The sequence below is a fragment of the Triplophysa rosa genome, linkage group LG20 (assembly GCF_024868665.1).
Source record: "Triplophysa rosa linkage group LG20, Trosa_1v2, whole genome shotgun sequence".
In the NCBI taxonomy this organism is placed as follows: Eukaryota; Metazoa; Chordata; class Actinopteri; order Cypriniformes; family Nemacheilidae; genus Triplophysa; species Triplophysa rosa.
In genome coordinates this window covers 1,589,598-1,611,459 of record NC_079909.1, presented here as the reverse complement: position 1 = coordinate 1,611,459, position 21,862 = coordinate 1,589,598, and the positions used below count along the sequence as shown (strand labels likewise).

At 37.9% G+C, this 21,862-nt stretch overlaps 1 protein-coding gene across 1 annotated transcript in view; it reads right to left on the bottom strand.

The window, feature by feature from the left end:
• The window catches only part of tp53rk (TP53 regulating kinase), a 37,998-nt gene continuing 16,136 nt past the window's right edge, over nt 1–21,862 (bottom strand). Inside the window, exon 2 of the mRNA XM_057361425.1 lies at nt 1–975. Within this exon, the coding sequence (XP_057217408.1) occupies nt 491–975 (485 nt within the window). The 3' untranslated portion in view covers nt 1–490. The remainder of the gene's footprint in view (nt 976–21,862) is intronic.

Sequence of the window (21,862 nt, the reverse complement as noted above, 5' to 3'; positions counted from 1 at the left end):
AAACAGCATAAAAAAAGGATTTGATTAGTTTTTTTATTAAACCTACTAAACACCAGCTTTGTTCAATGGCTCAATTTTCTAATCTGCAAAAAAACATCTATTATAAATACACAAAGAAAATCACAAAATCAAATAATGAATAAATGGTGTCTTTAGCCAAGGGTACAGTGTGTTTTATAATGATACAACGGTATTTTGTCTATATTATGACTATTGATTGTTAATTTTTCTTTTATGAATGCAATATTTTCTACTAAAGCATTTAATAACTAAATTTAAAATAGGAGTATATAACCTTTATTAAAAATAAATTCATACAACTGATTATATTATGTAACAACAAATAATGGTGCAAAGAACACGTCTATGTTGAAAAAAAACCCCCATTAATTTACATGATGACATTCATATCTTCCAACATCAAACTGCATTTTATACTTTCGATTCCAAATTCCAGATGACTTTATTCTGCAAAACATTAGGTGCACTGCTAGCCAACCATAGACCTCTTCCGTCCTCTCAATCGAACCTCATCCAGTTTCTTGATGACAGCAGAGGCCTTTTTAGAAGAAGCAGTGTAACTTTTTAATAGCCTCTCAAATAGAGTCTCTGTGTTGGGATGAGTGCTAAGAAAAGCTTTCTCTAACACATACAAGTCAACTCCTTTATCTTCTGTCAGTGCAGAGATGTAACTCAATCCAAAGTCAATCAAAACCAGGTTGATATTTTTGTGCTCGGCTTTAGTGAACAGAAGCATGTTGGATGTTGTGAGGTCACCATGTATAACATCTTCATCATGCATCTGAGCCAGGATTTCGCCAATCTTGTCAGCCAGAGTTTGGAGATGCCCTGTGCCTTGTACTGTTGCTTGAACTGGTACAATGTAATCTCTTACTGATACTGAGTGAACAATATCTTCCAGGAATATGCAATGGTTGTTGTAGTCAACAAAATACACAACAGGTGCGTTGATACCTGGGACAGAAGAAATTTGCAAAATAAGTTCAAAACATGAACTGTTTTCTCTCATGCACCTATTGCTGCACTTCAGAAGACATTAATCTAATGGAGTCATTTGGATTACTTTTATTTGGAGATTGTATCACAAATATTTACATATTTTATGTTAAAGTTCATTCTTGAAAAAACTGTCATTTGAATTTTTGTTAGATTTTTTTACAAATATATTGACACAATCATAATCGTAAATACAGTGTGTACTGTATCATACCCTGAGATGAGACTTCAAGCTTTAGCAGGGGTCCCAGGTAAGATATTAAATGGTGAATCATTTTTTTAATTACTATTCATTATTTAAGGTTTGCATTTGTGTTTGGCTGAAGAATGGAAGTCATACATTAGCCATCCCAACATGAATTTTCATGTTTCAGGTAAACTGTTTCTTATCGCGAATGCTCTTACCACAAGTCTTCTAATATAGTTGCTGCTATTTTATTTAAACTAAGTGATATGTTTATTTTAGTGTTTAACATGGTGGATACAGGCTCATTGACACTCTATAATGAAAAGTCAGTAGTGAGAAAGAATTTAGGTTCTGCAGAGCATGATGACCAGGGCCATACAGAATCTGAAACTTTCTGCGGAGATCTGTGGGCTCGGATTCCGTGCGGCTCTGATGATGACCAAGGCTGCCTTTCCCGATAATGTTGTCTTTACCTTAACTACAGGATATACCTTTTCTAGGTGCGTTCCCCAAAATATACCTTAGAAGGTTGCATAAGTAATACTTACTTATGCGTGCCACATTACCAGGTGCTGTTTATGGCGGTGATGCTGAATTGGTGGATATTGATCACTCAGCAATCAAATATTCACTCTATGCGGGACTGCTTTACTGCATTATGTGAGACAGCAGTGTTCTTTATAAAAAAAGCCCTTTAGAAACAGTAAAAATTGCCTTTATTAGTACTCATATGATAAAAACGTCTAAATTGCAAACTAAATACAACCCTGGACATTTTATTTAATTTTGAAAAAAGTGTGCTAACCTGTAGGGCTGCATAACGATTAATCGTGACTAATCGTTTGCAGAATAAACGTTTTTGTTTACATAATATATGTTGGTGTACTGCATATGATAATTATGTATACATAAATGCACGTACATGCATGTACTGTAAATAATTACGAAATATGTAACTTTTGATATGTTTTATATTTATATTAGGGCTGTCAACGTTAACGCGTTAACGCATGCGATTAATTTTTTCAAATTAACGCGTGAGAAAATATTTATCGCAATTAACGCAGCATCCGTTTGTTTTGACATCCTTTGTCTAGCGTTACATTATGTAATCACGCTCTTATTCGTGTACAGGCTTTTAAACCACTTAAGCGCGATTTTAAACAGTTGCTTCGACGCGTTCAATGAAGATAGACAGCTTCTAAACTGTGGGACGCGGCAAAACGCAACGCGAGGTCCAGTCTGGTGTAAACAGTCTGAAGGCTGCGTCGGTGAATCTCTGTCAGACAGTGCATCCGTGTTAAGTTCTCTTCCGTGCTTGAATGGATAAAACCACACAAGATTATGTCAGAAAGCCCGTTTTGTCTAGCATTTTCTTAAGCACAGACTTCAAAGTGTAAAATAAAATCTTAAATGAATGCAAAGTGTTGTGAAAATGGGAGTGCGGTGACGGTCAGATCTGCGTGCTGAGACAGCTCTTAAAGGGGCCGCGCTCTTAAATGTGCTGCTGTGACTCCTGTCACTAATGTTAATCAAAGAACAAAATAAAAGAAGAAATCAATGTGATTTTATAGCTTTAATGAGAATTCTTCTGCATTTAATTTATAATTTAGCATTAAAGACTGTAAAGTGTCCTTCAATTTCCTACATGAGCTCTCAATTATACTGTTGAATGGCTATAATTAATGTTAAAATAATCAATTTAATAGAGACATCAGTTACAATACTAATATCAAAATGTTAGCTTTCATAAAATGATGCTGTTAAATAAATATGTTGTTTCTACATCAATTTGAAGATTAAATGTGAAATTATTAAAATGTAAAAGTACATTTTAAAATAAAATTGTTGTGTGCGATTAATCGTGATTAATCACAGAAAAAATGTGTGATTAATCCGATTAATTTTTTTAATCGATTGACAGCACTAATTTATATATATAATTTATATTATATATAAATATTAAATATATTTTTTCTTAAAATCATGCATCCATGTGTGTGTATTTATAAATACATAATTATCACACACAGTACACCAACATATATTATGTAAACAAAAACTTTTATTCTGCAAACGATTAGTCGCAATTAATCGTTATGCAGCCCTACTTACCTGCAACCCAAATGTATCATGCCTATGGCTGGGTCAATAAACAATATTATATCGAATCGCTATAAAATCATGTCTATAACGATGATAAGCTATTGACATTTTAACTCAATATGGATTAATCTTAGAGATGCACCGATTGAAGTTTTCTTTGCCGATTCCGGTTTCCGATTTTATTTTAAGTGAAACCTGCCGATTCCGATTTTCTATCCACAAACTATAATTGACAGTATACTGTATATAAAACCAACTTTTCTTCAATACACATTTTTTTATTTTCATTACATAAATGATTGAACATCACAATTTCCCCAAATTTCCCTAAATGCAGTTCTCCAAGCTGCATTAAATTACAGAATCTTCTCTTTCCCAAATAACTCTTAAATTGAAGAACTCTGTAACTGAAAAGAAGTACAAATAATAAAATATAACCAAACATGTCACTTAATTTACCTTTTTCATTTTTGTACTCATCTCACAAAAGTCTAAGATAACAATAAAATACTTCAACTTTATTCTTGTCTGTTTCTGTTTATGAAACTAACATTAGCTTTATTTCATTTTTTTCTGAAATGTAAAATAAATTGTCTTTATCTTGGGTCTGTATTAAAAGAACTGGGTTGATTTTTGCTGCAACTTCAATAAAAAAGTTAAAAATCTTATGAGTGAATTCTACTCTAAAGATGTATATGTATTTGCAGTTTTTTGTTAGTAAAGAACTCAATCAGATATACTGTATATCACATATATTGGTTGATTTATTCATTTTTTTATATTTTGGATTTTTAAAAACAAGTAGAAGTCGTGTTGAATGTCATTTTACCTAGGTGAAATGACTACAGTTTTAACGTAAGCCAAGCAATCAGGTTGAATGGAATTTACGTTTGTTTTACACAGAGTGAATGACTTCAACATGAGTTTAGCATGTGTCAGAGTTTAGCGTGATGCTAATAGCATCACTGTTAGCATACATACCCCCATGTAGACGGAGCAGCAAGAGATGAACTACAGTGCACCTTGTCTGTACAGTACATGATGCGTGTGCACAAGCGTGCAGTCAGCGGACATGAGAGATGCGCGTCAGTCAGCAGAGACATGTGGACACACATGCAAATATAAACGAGCCGTGAAAGACAGGCTGTGCGCGCGCACGATTACATGTTTACTTGCGGCTTTGTGTGTACTGACGGCTGTGACGTTCTTGCCCGCATCACGGGCAACAGAAGATCCGCTTGGAATTGGCGAGACGTGAGACTGACCGGCCGGTCACCGGTCGAAAAACCGGTCGATTCCGGTCTCTGGCCGGTCAATCGGTGCACCTCTAATTAATCTTACAGCAAATAATACAGCAGAAATAAACGCGACAATAATGCATGCGCGTAAAAGTACAAAGTCCATTTCATGGCAAAGAAAACTCAACACGAGGAGGAAAAGATTATAGGAAGCGGCAATGAAAGTGAAAATAAGGGTAGCACGAATTCAGTTATATTTAAGTGTTTTGGTTATTTGAAAAGTGACGAAGGTGACTGCAAGGGAGTTACCCTGAAAATTCATTGCATATAAAAACGTTTGTGTTTGCTTTGCAAAGTTCACTTATCTGCTAACAAAAGCTAATGCATGACGTGAAATGCAACATAAACCAAAATAATCCAGTGCTGTCCTGTATGTACGACCATGTATGTAACATACATGTAGTGTTGTCACGATACCAAATGCTTGACTTCGATACAAGAAAAGTATTTTGATACAAATACTGAATCGATACCAACATATAGGAAATAATTTTAAAAATGGTTAAATTAATAGTACATCTTGATGGGACTTCGTAATTTGGCTTAATATAACCCAGTAGCTCTTGAAAACCTTCACCACAGACAAAACTGATGGGCAACATGTCTTTAACCACCATTGAACAGATTCTCCATGTTATCTCCTCAGATCGCCGTGCATCGCAACTTCTCCCTGATAACATGGAAGGCGAAGTTTGTTGTCCATCACACGGACACGATTTTTGTGAATGTTTGCTCCACAAGTGATATTGCATTGTACTTGTAATACTGCTGTATTGTAATACCACATGGCACATTTTGCTGTAGTTTAATACCGCATTGCAAAATACCACATGGCACATTTTGCTGTAGTTTAATACCGCATTGCAAAATGTGCCATGCGTTATTAAAATACAGCAAAATGTACAAGTCACATCGTTTCCTTTTCTGTCGAAGTGGTCCCACACAGTGCTTCTTTTCCCTTGCTTCCTTTTTGCTTACTCGGCGAAACATGTCTGTAGGCAGGTATGTGAAGTGTGGTTGCGTCAACAAGCCCCCTGAGTTAACAAATAGCCTATAGCAGGGGTCACCAACTAGCGGACTCCGGTCCGAATACGGACCGCGAGATGCCTCCGTCCGGACCTCAAAGCCTTTTGATGTAATAAATAAATGAACGCCTAACATTATTTTCTAATGCAATCAAATTTATGCCAGGCACATCAAGGTCCGCTCAGTAGCAGTTTGGGTCCTAAGGCGCCTCAGACAGTTAACATTTGCGCACTGTTGCTAGTACGTTCAGATGTAGTGAAGAGGGAAGAGAGCCGAGACAGACTCACTGCACAGCGCGCAGACAGATGTAACTGTCAGTGACTGAAAAACAATGTCCTTTTCAAAAGTTAGAAAAGTTAACGCTGAAAACCATGTTTTCCGAGATGAATGGGTCGAGAGATTTGCATTTAATGTTCCTGCATCGACAGCCACGAGGCCAGTTTGTCTCATTTGCTTGGAGTCTGTTGCGGTTGTCAAAAGTGGAAACCTTAAACGGCATTATGAAACTAGACATAGGCACTATGAAGAAAGCAGTTGCCCGCAGCAGTCCGAGGTAAGGACACGGAAATAGATTTGCGCAAAGCCCAGTAGGAGCGATCTACACGGGTCCTCCCTCACTCATTTACAGCCCAACAACGAGCATATGAATGTTCCCTAAGAATACAGTGGATCTTAGGAAAACATAAAAAGCCCTTTACTGATGGGGAAATAGTAAAATGGAGTGCATGGAGGCTGCGTGTGAAACACTTTTAGAAGGAAAATAAAGACATGAACTAAAAGAAAATATTAAACAAACCCCCCTTTCAGCTGCACCAGCCACCAGAAGAGCTGAAATGTTATCAGAGGATGATCAGTCACAACTTGATGCTTCTATTTGTTCATCCCAGTTCAGCAGAAAACAACTCTTTAGTTTTCTTTTAAAGTTGTTCATGTTGAAATGAATGTATGTTCAGTGCAGGTTTAGAGATTAGGGAATTTTGCACATTTTCCTTCATTATATTGTTGCAGACACTGTAATGCCGTCTTATAGATATGAAAAGACATATTTATTTCTTTGGTCTGCCAAAAACTATCATTCATGTTTTTTGGTATTTAATTATCCGGACCTCGGCTGGTAAGGAGGTTTTTTTTTACTGGACCTCAAGCGATTTTAGTTGAAGACTCCTGGCCTATAGCCTATTTTTATTTAACCACGCAGCAATAAATAAACCGTTTAACTGAAAGAATTAATCGTTCAAAACAAAATTTCCGGTTAATGGTTAAACGTTAATATGCGCATCACTAATTGAAATATTTATTAAATAGCCCGTTGAAATTAACCATAAATGCTGTAGCAGTATTTCCCATTATTAGTTGACGTAAGCCACAATAACTTATGTTAAGAAATGGAACTGTGGTAAAGCGTTATCAAAGCTGGTAAGCTGCGTGTTCGCCTGTCACAAAATAAATCATAAATAAGCATACTTCAGGCTTTTGTCATTGACATTCGCTACCTGTCGCTTTTAAAATTCTTTGAACGGGTTGGTCGGCATGTCTGTCGGTGAAATGCTTTGCCAAGCTGATCATGTTGGCTCTTTTGGTCCACATAGATTTTGTACAGACGGACTTCGTCTGTAGCCTTCTTTGCCGCATGCTTGCTTTAACTCTACACTATAATCTCGACTTCACGCATCTGCTTCATTGACAAGCTGTGAACAGGTGGGAAAGGCACTTATGTTTGCCGCCATGACTTTCATTTCGTCACCCCGAAAGCTGCAGCGCATATACGAAGAAAGAAAGTTGTACGCGTCTGAAGAGAGCGCTGAATGCGCACGTTATTAAAGTACTGATACCAAATAAACAAGAAATAGTATTGTTTTAACAGAAGGGTATCGCGGTACTTTTCTAGTACCGTTCTATCGTGCAACACTACTTGCATGATTAAATATACTGTATGCTTATGAGAGATGTCATTTTGAAAGATTTATTGGAGTTCAATGAATGCACTGAACCTCATTACTCGAGCAAGACATTTTAGCATAAAACAGTACGCAGTTGCATGAGAGCCTTTGAGAGTGAGCAGTGACGGAGCATTTTTATTGGTTGAATGTACTACATTTACATTTATGAATTTGGCAGACGCTTTTATCCAAAGCGACTAGGGTTGGATATCATTTGGGTTTTTTCCGATACCGTTGCTACATCGATGCTTTTAAAACGGTACCGGTGCCTAAATCGGTACTTTTAAAAAAGAGCCACAAAACACCAGGGGATGACATTAAAGAGTACATTCCTCGAGATCATAAAAAATACATTTCATGAAGTGTTTAATTTTGCCGTGTTTGAATGTAAGCAATCTGCCAAGTTGTAAATCCGAAGGTGAACGAATAACAAAGTTATTAGCTTATAAAAAAGGTAATCGACTCTGAATCACGCGAACAAGTCATGACCTGTCCGAATCTTTAACCACAATGTATCTACGTCACTAGAAATAATCCCCGCCTAGGACTGACTGCGAAAACGTAACTCTCTCCTCCCCAAACACTGTACTAGCTCGTTTGTGACGTGTGTATCATGTCTAAGAGAAACTGTGTTCTATGTAGTGAAACTAAGTCAGTCTTATTTTCACTACCAAAGGAAGAACTTCTGAGGAAAAAATGGTTACTATTTATTTTTCAAACGACACCAAAGGAGTATAAACCGAACGTTTTACTTTGCGCTCGTCATTTTACCGAAGATTGCTTCATCAATCTTGGCTCCTTTACTGCAGGATACATTAAACGTCTTTCCTTAAAATATGTTGCAATACCAACTTTATTTGGACCTTTAAGTTCCACCGAATCACAACCTGTAAGTGTGACTCTTTATTTTTGTCTTTACTTAAAATTAAATTTGTGTGACGTTATCTCATGTCTGTGTTTAGCTAACGTTACCGTTATTTTTGGGGTTGTTACTGTTTGTTTACCTAACGTTAGCTATAAACTCGTTGCGCTAATGTAAGTGTTCAACCATATTAACTCACAAAGTCTTTATTTCAAGAACTGCGTGTTGTACTATAGTTATAATAACATCTGAAGATACGAACACCGTACACTGTATGCCGTGATAACTAACTGTTACAAGAGAAGTGTCTAAAACAGTCCTTTTTCTTACTGGCATCTGTATAAGGATTAAAGAATGATTCGTCAGACTCGGGCTCGAACTGGTAATGTAAAATCGACGCCATCTCTCTCTATACACTGTTAATATCCAACCACCTGCAAACCGTAATACAGCAGTAATGATAGGCGGTCCATTTGCGACACATGCTGAACGCGTTTGACCAATCACAGCAGACTAGACCATTTGACCAATCACAGCAGACTAGACCATCTGACCAATCACAGCAGACTAGACCATCTGACCAATCACAGCAGACTACACTATCTGACCAATCAGATCAGACTACGCTGGCGGAAAGGCGGAGATTACACAGATGAATCGCGGAACGAATCATTTGAGAGTCAGTCAAGAAGTAAGGTAATAAAAACTGCTTATTATTACGAAATAATAGTATTTTTACATCATGTATGTACATAAACTTGTTGTCGGACACTCCATAAACCAAAATAAGCCCTTAAAAATATTGAGGAATGTACTCTTTAAAGAACAAAATGTTCAATTAAAAATATTTATTAAGTAATAAAAATACACAAATTCACAATTAAAGTGAATGTGAGATGAGCATGTACACTAACATTGCTAGACACTAACATTGCGAGAAAGATGTTATAGTGTTTACTGTTTACCCTCCAGCTACAACTAAATGCTCGCCATAGTTGTATTAAATATGGGCAGAAAATGCGTTGAATATATCAACAGATTAAGTCCATTTACATAGACATTATACAGTATGTGCATTATTTTAAAAACAGACCGTATGTATAACTAATAAGTATAATTATATGCCTATACATCAGTGTTAATTTCGTTAACGAAAACTATGACGAAAAGTATTCGTTAACGACATGTTTTCACTGACGAAAACGAGACGATAACTAAATAAAAATGAATGCATTATAACGAAAACTGTAATAAAAACTAATAAAAACGAGACGAAAATATTCTTGTCCCACCTGGCGGACATCAGTTTGCGCGCATGTGCTGCTTATCTCATATAAACGGCAGAGAGAAGTCTCTGGGAGAAGGGGAAGCACACACATGTATTCTGTGTCTCCACGCGGGTTACAAAGCGTCTTATTTTCTTCACGATCGCCGGTAAAACGCCGCAAACTTGAAGCGCGACTGCAGGCGAGTCACCCCGAAACACATTACGAAGGCAAGCTCAAAGGTTTTTATATGCCAATGTTAACTTAACACGAGCTGCTGCATAACGTGAAATGCAACATAGAGTCAGCCAAAAGAAACCAGCGCTGTCCTCTACTGATTATAGAAGTGATGAAAGCTATTCTCATTCATTGCTGTCTCAAGCAAAGACAGTGCGCTCTTTCTTCAAATAGGCATGCCATGAGCCAATAGCCTTTGAGTGTGAGCCCTGTCAGAGCGTTTCATTGGTTGAATGAACTGAATGAATACGCCCTACTTAACGAGTCAATTGAGTTAAATGGAATTGAACGAACTGGAACATGTCGTTCATGGTCTAATACTCTGCGTTCCAACAATGCATATCTAGTTACTGGAATTTTCTGAAAAATAAAGGTAATGACCTGGTTTAATTTCATTCTAAGGTGAAGTAAATTATGTCAAAACAGTTGAATCTTTGTATGGAACATTTAATTACACCAAGTAAATGATTTAAACCATTTAGATTTTAGTAGACTAAATATAATGTATATTTATTCGACTAAAATGTTTTTCATATTTCGTCGACTAAAACTAGACTAAAACTAAAATGATGGGGTTGACTAAAATGTGACTAAAACTAAATTGCATTTTCGTCAAAAGACTATGACTAAAACTAAATCAAAATTTGCTGTCAAAATTAACACTGCTATACATGCAGTGAGAGTAAAAAGCTTGTCTAGAGATGAGACTGACAGATGCTATAACCCAGATAACCTATAATAGATCCAGCACATGTACCATCAGCACCGGAGCTCCTCAAGGATGTGTTCTTTCTCCACTGCTATATTCACTCTACACAAACGAATGCACCTCTACAGACCCTTCTGTCAAACTCCTGAAGTTTGCAGATGACACCACAATCATTGGCCTTATTCAAGATGGTGATGAATCTGCCTACAGAAAGGAGGTTGCTCAGCTGGCTGCCTGGTGTAGTCAAAACAACCTAGAGCTGAATGCATTCAAGACAGTGGAGATGATAGTGGATTTCAGAAGGAACCCTCCATCACTTCCTCCCCTCACCATCCTGGACAGCACTGTGGATACTGTGGAGTCATTCAGGTTCCTGGGCTCCACCATCTCTCAGGACCTGAAGTGGGAGTCCCACATAGACTCCATTGTAAAGAAGGCCCAGCAGAGGTTATACTTCCTCCGTCAATTGAGGAAGTTCAACCTACCACAGGAGCTACTGACCCAGTTCTACTCAGTGGTCATCGAATCTGTTCTGTGCACTTCAATTACTGTTTGGTATGGCTCGGCCACCAAATCAGACCTACGAAGACTACAACGGACAGTTCGTAGTGCTGAGAAAATTATTGGTGCTCCTCTGCCCACACTTCAGGACCTGTACGATTCCAGAGTGAAAAACAGGGCAAGAAAAATCATCATTGACTCCACACACCCAGCACACAAACTCTTTGATCTGCTGCCCTCTGGCCGGCGCTTTAGAGCACCAAACACCAGGACTTCCAGACACAGAAGCAGCTTCTTCCCCCAGGCAATCTCCCTCCTAAACAGATAACTGCTCCTTAAGAGCAATATTCCACTTCCACTACTCCTATAGTGTGCACTATAGTGCCTTATTATATCTACATCTTATGTATACATGTATATAACACTACCTCTACTTACTAAATTATCCATTTGCACAAGTGTACATACAATCTGTTAATATGTTTATTCTACTATATACTACCCTGTACAATGTCTCTTATATGTTATTATCCCCCATTTTCTGTAAAATAGTCTTTATTTTATATATGCACAATTTAGAATCTTTTAGACTGTAAATCGTATTATATTGTATTGTCATTGGGTTGAATGTCTGTACTAGAAGCTTCCAACACCAAAGAAAATTCCTTGTGTGTGCAAGCACACTTGGCAATAAAGCTCTTCTGATTCTGATTCTGATTCTGATAAGGTTTTAGCACTTTCACTGCTGTGTCTCGATTGTCTTTCTTGTCAAATGTGTTTGGTTAGAGCTATGTGCAGGGATGCACATAAGTGGTGCGCAGGTGCGCATGTGTGACCAAAATTAAAAATGCGCTCTGTAAATAAGTTTAGAACGCTCATTTGCGTACTGACATGGTTGAAACCTTTTGATGCACAATCACTGTTTTAGACTGACTAAATGTAATACTGGATAATATTTCCGTTTGTACTGAATGCTGCCAAAACTACTGATATCTCGTTTGTTCCCGGTGATAAACGGGACCTGGGTGTAAATGATGAAAAACTGAGTATTGGTAGCTCCACCTTCATTGGTTCTGCTTTCGTTACTAGAGAAGCACGTAGCACGCGCAGCCTCTGTGAATGTCTTGAACTGCGATGCACGTCTACCAAAACACCGCTTCTCTTAAACTTTCTAAAAGGACAAGCTGTTTAAACTTGACACTTGCATGCAGCTTGTGTTTCTCTATGCTATACTCGATCCTAGCTCCGCACCGCAAGTCTCCATGTGCGTTCGCAAGTGCACTTCCCAGCAACCTGCCAAAAACCAAAAAGGTTGTCATTTTAGGTTTCAAAATTGGTGTTGAAAATTAATATTTACTCATGTAAAAAGAAAAACAAGAAGAAATACATTACTATTGTATTTTAAGTGTACTTTGAAGTAATATAAATATCGTATTATCCCACTTTATTATTTTGTTTATTGTTCATTAAAAAGTAACTACTTTTTTACTTTTATTTTTAATATGTAAATACAATTTGTCACACTATGTGCAATGTGAGCACCAAACCGAATCTCCAGGTGCTCTCTTGAGAACCAGATAGAAAAACGTATGTGCACCCCTGGCTATGTGGTAGATAACTCCTGGCCTAAGGGGGGCAGGGCTGCTCTGCCCAGCCCGGCCCCCAGGAAGGTGCTTAGTGATGGATGGAATGCCTATTCTTCACCCGGTGGGGGGAAGAAGGGAGGTGCAAATAGCACACTGACCCACCTAGAGGGAAGGGGGCAGGCACTTTCGCAGGCGTATGCCCTACCTGCCGCCGTCTCTTACCTCTTACCAGTGTTGAGAACGAGCTCCATGGCACACGCTTCGTTGATTTTAAACGCGCTCAACAGTTTGATTGAGCGTTCCCACCAAACGCTATTCGCGCGTAGTTGGACGCTTGAAAATTTTGAGTTTACTCGCTTCATTCGCACGTGAAATTCACTTCAGAACAGACGCGAATTCGCATCATGGGAGGGGCTTATGACAGGCGGCTCCAGTATGTAAATCACTCGTGCTTAACGCTTCATTCGCGTTTGGTGGGAACGCAGCTTGAGACTACGTTCACACTGACTGCAGCCTTAATGCTCAATTCCGATTTTTTGCTCAGATATGATTTTTTGTTCGGCTGTTCACACTATTTTTAAAATGTGGCCAATATCAGATTCCAGTGTGAACTGGTGATGGTTATAAACTGAATCGCATGCGCTAAACAACAATAACACGTAACAGGCAGCAAGCTTTCATACAGAATTAAGCAAGGGTCAAGTCAGCAGATGTGTTTGACATTATGCGGTGCTGAGCGGATTGTTCTCGCGGTGTGATTTTAGAGCATTCCCGGAACAGTCCGCTCTCGGGCTGTGCGCATGCCGGTTTGCACGTCCCAGCATGGAGTAGAACACACCTATAACTTATGTTTTACCACCATGTCAACACGCACACGAGTGGTGGATGCAAAGCGATAAAAGACACCATTAATGCGTTTGTCATATTGCATCGCCCCGTATCCAGTGGCAAAATTTCTTATTATAACGGATTCTATAGTCATTTGTTGCATCGCGCGGCTTATGTTTATAATCTGATGCTTAATGTTTGGCAACCTAGCGTAAAGTGCACTTCCGTCAACAGAATAGCGCGTGAAGCTTTAAATTAGCCCAGAATTATGACGCAAGTCGATCTACAATGACGCAAAAGTCGCATGAATTCCGATATGACCGTTCAGACTGAGGTCGCATTGCGAAACATCAGACCTGTATCTGATTTAGGACCACATATGGAAGTGGCTCAGATCAGATTAAAAAAGATCGGATTCCATGCGGTTTATCATGTTCACACTGTCATGCAGTAAACAGAGCTGGGTCACATATGAGCAAAAAAATAATCGGATTTTGGTGGCAGTGTGAACGTAGTCTTATTGTGATCGCTTGCATTACAGACGCGTCATATGCGTTTCGAATTAATGTTAGTTTCACTTTTTTTTAGTTTCACTTTTTTTATTGTATATGTAAACTCTCTTTCAACACTTTACCATATTTAAAGCACATCTTTCTTAAAGCTACTTTCTTCCTTTATTTGTTGCGAACGACTCCTATAAGAGAACACCATTCCTTTAATATCAGTGAGTGTTTTTGGGCCCGTCCGTTGTTGTTTGATGAACATTATAAACAGAGATCTTTATTATGCTGCTGCCCCTTTAAGAGCTCGCGCCATATACTGGAACACGTGTTTTGTTTCCCAACTGTTTGGTCACGAAACAAACCGAATACCTTTACAAGGTTTCTTGTTAATATGGGAATTTTTAGGATATTTTGTGTTAATATGTCCATTTCAGAGTAAGAAGGCGTGAAAGAAAACTCTGTTTAGTATTTTGTGCTCTGACGCTGCGCGCATCTCAAACAACCCGCCAGACCTGAAAAGGCTTTTAGTGATTATTCTTCATGAAAGCTGCATTGATACACGTTTGGCTTCTATCAATAGCGACTTACAAATAAATAGTATTTAGCGTGATGTATAACATTTTGTATGCTTTGCAGTATTGTTAGAGTTCTTTATACAATAGTTTAGTGCATAAAGTTTAAACACATGTTTCCTGCATTAGCTTCACATGCATATAGGGCTGTCACGATTATTAAATAATCGTCTCATCGCGATTGTTTGACCTCATCGCGATGATTTCAAATCATCGCAATTATCGCACATCTCTATAGAAGACACTAGGGGGAGCTGTAGTGCATCTGCATATTGCATATTTTAGTGTATATATTGTTACTAAAGCATGGTAATACTTGTAAAATGTACCACCACAACACAATCACTTAAAAAAAACTAAAACATATACAAATTACCTGCAGTACAATTTAATATTATTTAAGCAAATCTCAGTGTGAAAACCAGTCTACCAAAATTTCATTAACACACAAGTAAAATTTTACTGTAGTCTTGCAAGTGAGAAAAAACAGACTAGAAGCTTTTCTATGACTGATAGTATTTTAATGGTGGCTTCAATTCTTCCTGATCAATTTACTTAATTTACAAGTATTTGGCAGTTGTATTATTGACAGGTAAAAGCCTAAACCTTAAATATATGATGACCCAATTTTTTCCGATGTATTTCCAAGAAAAAAACAGTCTTGTATTCAGAACAATATGGTCGTTTCAATCGTTGAATCAAAAATGAATGAGAATTAAATGTCAAAGCTCTAAAACAGACAATTAATCGTCATAATCGCCAAAGCCCTAAAACAGACAATTAATCGCCATAATCGCAGTGATTTATTAGACAATTAATCGTCAATCAAATTTCATAATTGTGACAGCCCTACATGCATACAATACTTGCAACACATTTCGTTATCTTTGCTGTTTTGTACCTTAGCAGGGGAAATTCTTGTATTCTGCATATTTATTTAAATTGCAAGATTGAGTGCTTCACTCGTCTGCTCTTTCGGTCCTTCGCCTCTTACCCGCGAATTACGTCTTTGGGGGCGGGGCACTGATAGATAAGTGAATGGTTGAAGGAGGGGAGACGAAAATGAGTGACTGAATGCACAGCTTGCGCAATATAACACTTCTGCGTATTAAATTTATAATAAGCAAAAATTATATATTGATCAGTTTGACAGTCGCACCGGTGCGATCATTAAGAAAAACTTGTCGCACTGGCAGGAAAAATAGTCACAAAATGAGACCATTTAGTTGCAGTCTAGCATGTCAGAGCATTGGTTATGATTTTCGGATGGATCATTTACACTTACATTTATGCATTTGGCAGACGCTTTTATCCAAAGCAACTTACATTGCTTTATCCTATACATTTATACATAGGCATGTGCAATCCCTGGGATCGAACCCACAACCTTGCGTTGTTAACGCAATGCTCTTACCACTGAGCTACAGGAAAGCTCGTAGATCATCCGCGGCTACATACACTCTGTTTATCTGACGGCCCTAGGCTACTCACCTCTCTCTGTCTGACTGCAGCACAGCATTTTCAAATGTACACACACGTACAGGAATATCTGGACCACGGCCAATCAGAGGGGGGTCCGCCCTTCACTATCTCTGATTGGTTTAGACCACGATATGGGCCTAATGTGTCTGTTGTTGAACCACAGGGAGACTTTCGCAGAGACTTTTTTTCCCTCGAACGGCCGGTGCGACCTCAGATTTTTTTTAGTCGCAGCATTGAGAAATTAGGTCGCACTCTAGAGCCCTGATTAGTTATAGTAAAATCTCTAAAAATGAGTACATTCTGCCTATTTGTTAACATTACTAATGACAATATTAAAATATTGAGTAAAATTTAACCTAAAATATTAGCCCCGGAACAGTGCGCATGCTTCAACTTCAAGGCGGGAATCAAGGGATTCAAATCATCGTCGTCCATTGTACTGGTGGGATGAGGAAGTGTCGAGTTACAGGTGCATTTTGTTTAACATGTTAATATCATTATTAGAGGTCGACCAATATATTGCCGAGACCGATTTAAAAATAAATAAATCTTTCTGTTAAGAAGGCGGACCCTTTAACCCTCCTGTTATGTTTGGGGTCAAATTGACCCCAAAGCTACTTTTACTTTTTTTTTTTTAAATATGCTAAATACATATTTAAAACTTGATTCTTTCTGACTTTTTCTAATTTCATTAAAATAGTTCATAGACATGTTCATCTTATGTTACAGAGTTTCCAGAATGTCTGTACACATTTAAACCTAATCATTGATGTTTGGGGTCATTTTGACGAAAGTAAACTGTCCATCATGACATCTTTGAGCGGAAGCCCGGAAAATAAACAGATGCACTCTGACCAATCGAAGGAGAGTTTACTCGCACATGACTTTTATTAACAAAGTATGGTCCATTTGGAAATATTGCCTTGTGAATGCGAACCGAACTAAAATAAATTGCAATATTGTAGCAATTTAACCCCCGGTTTCGGAACAAAGCAATCGATCCACATGTGTGAAAACGCCTCAAGACACACACTAGTAAACCATGGCAGAGAGACCAAACAGCCAATCTTACATGTACATTCACAATGAAGTCTGTAGCGGTGACAGTTGGGTTTTCAGTGCAACGTAAACAAACATAGTGGCATGTAAGTTAACAGAGTCACACACTGGACGAGAAGCATCGACTCGAGGACAGCTGACAGGATGCGTACATTCTGTATGCGCAAGCTCAAATTCAAAGTGTACTCCGGATGCTAGTTGTAGCAATTTAACTTATGTTTATGTTATTATTTAGAGAATAGGCTCTATGTCGCGTTGATAAATCTATTATAGTTTGCTGTAAATGAAAACAGTGGGGAAACAAAAAAGCATGTGATCCATGCGCAAGCTCTTAAAGAAACAGCAGCATAATACATATTTAATGTTCTTAAATATGTATCTGTTTTAATATCTGTTTTAATGCTCATCAAAAAACAAAGACAAAACTCACTCACTGCTCCTGACTGATCAAGTTTAATAACTTTAATATTTCATTATACCGTGAAGACTATGAAGTGTTATTTTGGCTTAATAATTTGGTACCTAATAACCACAGTTAGACCAACCTGAAAATAGGGCTGCACGATTAATCGCAATTCCCATTCAAATCATGATTAAATCGATGTGGCTATCGCGATTGTGAAATCGCAAAGACTGCGAAGACAGCATGGCTCTGTGATCTGTGGGAAATGCTGCTCCATCTGAAAGCACTGCGTGTTTGATTCGCTTAAAACATGCATTTAAAAAAGCAACACCCGTCAAACAATATCCTTATAAATATAGTTTATTATCATGAAAATACCTGAGGCGGCTTGAAAAACAGTGATAGAAAGATGCCAGATGCAGATGGCTTTCGGATGCAGCTGCATTCAACAGTATTTCACTGACAAACTGCGCAGGGCTTGACATTAAGCATTGTCATGTGGTTGTCCTTTGGACAAGTAAATTTGACATTCACTTGTCCGAGTACAAAAATTACTTGTCCAAAGATAAAAAAATGATATTTCATTTGAATTATAATATAATATAATCAATATAATTGTTTTGGATTTAGATTGGTCACGTTTGCTTCTAAGCATTTTAACTAGTGTCCGCTTTGGCCGCCTGAATTTGGTTATAGGCCTACTCTCCGTGACTGCTATAAAACAAATGCAAGCAGTAATTATTATTAGTGTTAAGGCTGTAAATTAACTTTTTTTGCACATAGCACTGGTGCTAGAGAGGTTTAAAGTTTGGTAGCACAGGCAGAAATGTGCAAGTGTAGTTCAACATAAATAAGCAGATAACTGACAAAAGACATTAATGTTACGTACAGATGGATAAATTAGGGCCATATCATTTTTAGATTACCTAAATTTGTTTTAATATTTCTAAGTTCTGTGTTTTTCCTTTTTTACTATACAATAGTGGTATATTTGTCCACATAAATTACTGTAGGTTACTATAGTATTTACTATAGTAAACTGCAGTAAAATTCCTACTATATTGTTTTTGAACTTTACTATAGTACACAGTGTTTATCAATTTACTACAAGGGCACTTCAATTTTCAATAGTACACTAGAGTATTTTTTGTCTGTGTTCAATTTAACGGGACTTTTATTTTGACGGGTCTTTGGGAAGACGCTTGTTTGCAGATAGCTTCACTCAAACAGTAAAACGCTCGTAAAATAATCTCTCAGAGCAACTCTGGAGATGAAGTTCATGTGTTCATATCCTCATACAGTGCAGCACAGATAAATCCTCGACCATCACTCGTGTTGTATGTTAAACTGTGCACATAATAGTTGACAAAAGGTTGTGCATAATAGCTGACACACACATGAACACTGTACAGTTAGTTTTGTGGCTATAATTATTTTATATTTTGAAGTTGGAAAAATGTATTGTAATGTGTACTTTAGAGATGGTCCCTAAATTCACGAAAGTTTAATGTCAAACCAACTTTATGCCAGTGAAACGTGGCAATGAACGCATGCTTTATATGCGCCACGCGCTCGTGTGTAAACACATTAGGACAATTTATATATAAAACAGTATACAATATTGGTTAATGTTCCTGTAGGAAGGAGCTTGTTCTGTTGACAGACAGAGGCTTCAATTCCGCGAGTAGGCTACAGTTTGCAAAACCGTGCGCACGGATTGCGAAAGCGTGGGCACAGATTATGAATTCGTGGGTACAGATTTCAAAAATTGAGGGGACGGTTTACAAAACCGAGAGCACGGATTGCGAAAGCGTGGGCACAGATTATGAATTCGTGGGTACAGATTTCAAAAACTGAGGGGACGGTTTACAAAACCGAGAGCACGGATTGTAAACTCGTGGGTACAGTTTATTAATCCGAGAGCACGATTTTGTAAACTGAGGGAACGAATTACAAAACTGTGGCCACGGATTTGCGGGTCTTGTTTTTTTTTTCTCCGAGGGGTGACCAGACGGGCTCTGTAATAACACTATATTATCTATTATTAAAAAATGTTGTTGTTCCAATTTTAAAGTTTTTGTGTTTTGCATGGGTACCGAAATTAGTGAAAATTTTGGTAACGTGACAACACTAGTAAGGAAGTGAACACAAATTAATGTTCTGACTCTGTTCGGTTGTTACTTTTTGTATTTACTAATTTTTGCTAATTTAGTTTACTTCGAAATATGAGGCAATCGGTTTCCTTATATTTCCAAGCTATGTGAACACAAATAAGAAGTCAAGCTTAGTAATGATTTTGAGTCACCTGTACTTAACTGAACTTAATGAATAAGTTTAGTTTCCATATATTACTAAATATTACTATATTATTATTAAGTTTCACCGACTTAAATTTGTAAGTCAATTAGTGTATTAATTTTAAGGCAATTGGTTTCCTTACTTTTTTAAGTCAAGCCAATTTATTACATTTTACAGAGAACAATGTAGTGTTAAGGTTTCGTAAAACACATTCCAGCTCATTTTCTTGAAAATTACCACAAGGAGTAATCATACTTATTATCATACTTCTGCAAAACAATTTCTCAATCTCTGGCCAGATTCCAAGGCTGTCCAGCCCTTTTTAATTGTCATTAAAAAGTGTAATTCAACATTATAAGCTTAAAATATGAATATGAATAAATGAAACCATTGGATTATTATAGGCTGTACTGCAAAATGATTTAAAGAAAAAAACAGCAAACAGCGACCATGGAGGTAAAGAAACGATCTTGCTTGTCAGATTCTACCAACAAGCGACCATATTTTTTTAATAAGCCCTGCAACCAGCGACTTGTGATTTTTTTTAACGCATGTGCGGAGCACTTGTCAGGGAAGAAAAGGCTACATATTTTTGAGCACATTCACACCCAGCTGTAATTCAGGTAAAAATATTCTCTGAATGCGTCACGTGAAACATTGATTCTGACTTCCGACCTTGCTTTTGATTAAAGTGTGAGGGAGAGAGACAGTTCAGAATCCGACGTGTGCAACTTCATTTAGTGCTGCGCAGAATGATCGGAATATGTTATTAATGTTCCGTGAGAGTGTTTTAAAAGCATACGGAGCAGTCTGTCCAGCGATGCTTTTACGACATTGATCTGCGCAACACCGAATGAAGTCAAACACACACTTTAGTTTGTAGACAGAGGGAGTGCACGAGCTCTCTGCTCGCTCTTTCCTGCACTTATCACAAGCGCGTCATTCACCTCTCATAAATCACATTAAGTGTTCAAATAAATCTTTGGCGGTGCATCAATGCAACCCTGTGAAATTTTACCTTGCACGTTATTAAAAAAACAATCGCGAGCATTTTGGTTGCAGTCTAGAGCCCTGAGGCATAATGGGTAATTTCACACATTGTGAAAAAGGTGGATAAACATGCATTACGGATGTGACAAGACAGTTTTTGCGAGACGACAGACTTTGTTGGATATCTGTCAATTAAAATGCACAAACCAGAAGTAATAATATCAAACAAATGGACAAGGAACGGCTCTTCAAATAACATAAATCAGTTATTATATTTAATCGTCATCTGTCCATTTTATGAGTAATACGGTCCATTAGGGCAGGGCTCCAGACTGCGACCAGTTTGCGAGATAGCGCGAGCATTTTTTTAAAGTACTCTCGCGCATGTGCGACCTGCAAATTTGGAATTTCTTCTAGTTGTTATTTCACGTGGAAAGACGAGTAGAACGCGAACCTGCCACTAGTGCAGGCTGTGTGTGATGGTCACTCGCGTCACTGAAGTTTCCAGCTGTTGTCGCGGTCGCAAATTCCAGGTTGTCATGGACAAGTTAACACACACTAGGGGATGGGAATCGCAGGGTACCTCCCGATACGATTCGATACGCGATACAGGGCTCACTATACCGATAATATCACAATGCGCCGATTCTGCGATAATCTATATATCGCTTGGCAATTCTATAAAAATACATCACAACATCTGTAAATGAAGGGAAACAAGGATCTATTAGATGAGCATTTTTTGTGTGTTGCGACTCTCTGTCTTCAGGTTTGTTTATTCTTGCGCTTGTCTTTGGACTGTGAGTCTCTGGTGACTCCACATGCGTCTCCCAAAACGGGGGTTTGCGGCGCGTCACGTCAAAGTGCTCACGCTATGAGGATCATCGCGCATTTCAACGCAAGTTTTGCCTCGGCTCTCCTAAAGTTGAGCTTTATAAAAACTATTAAAGCTTTACAAAGCAATCTGACTTCTGAAATACGTGAGAATGAGCT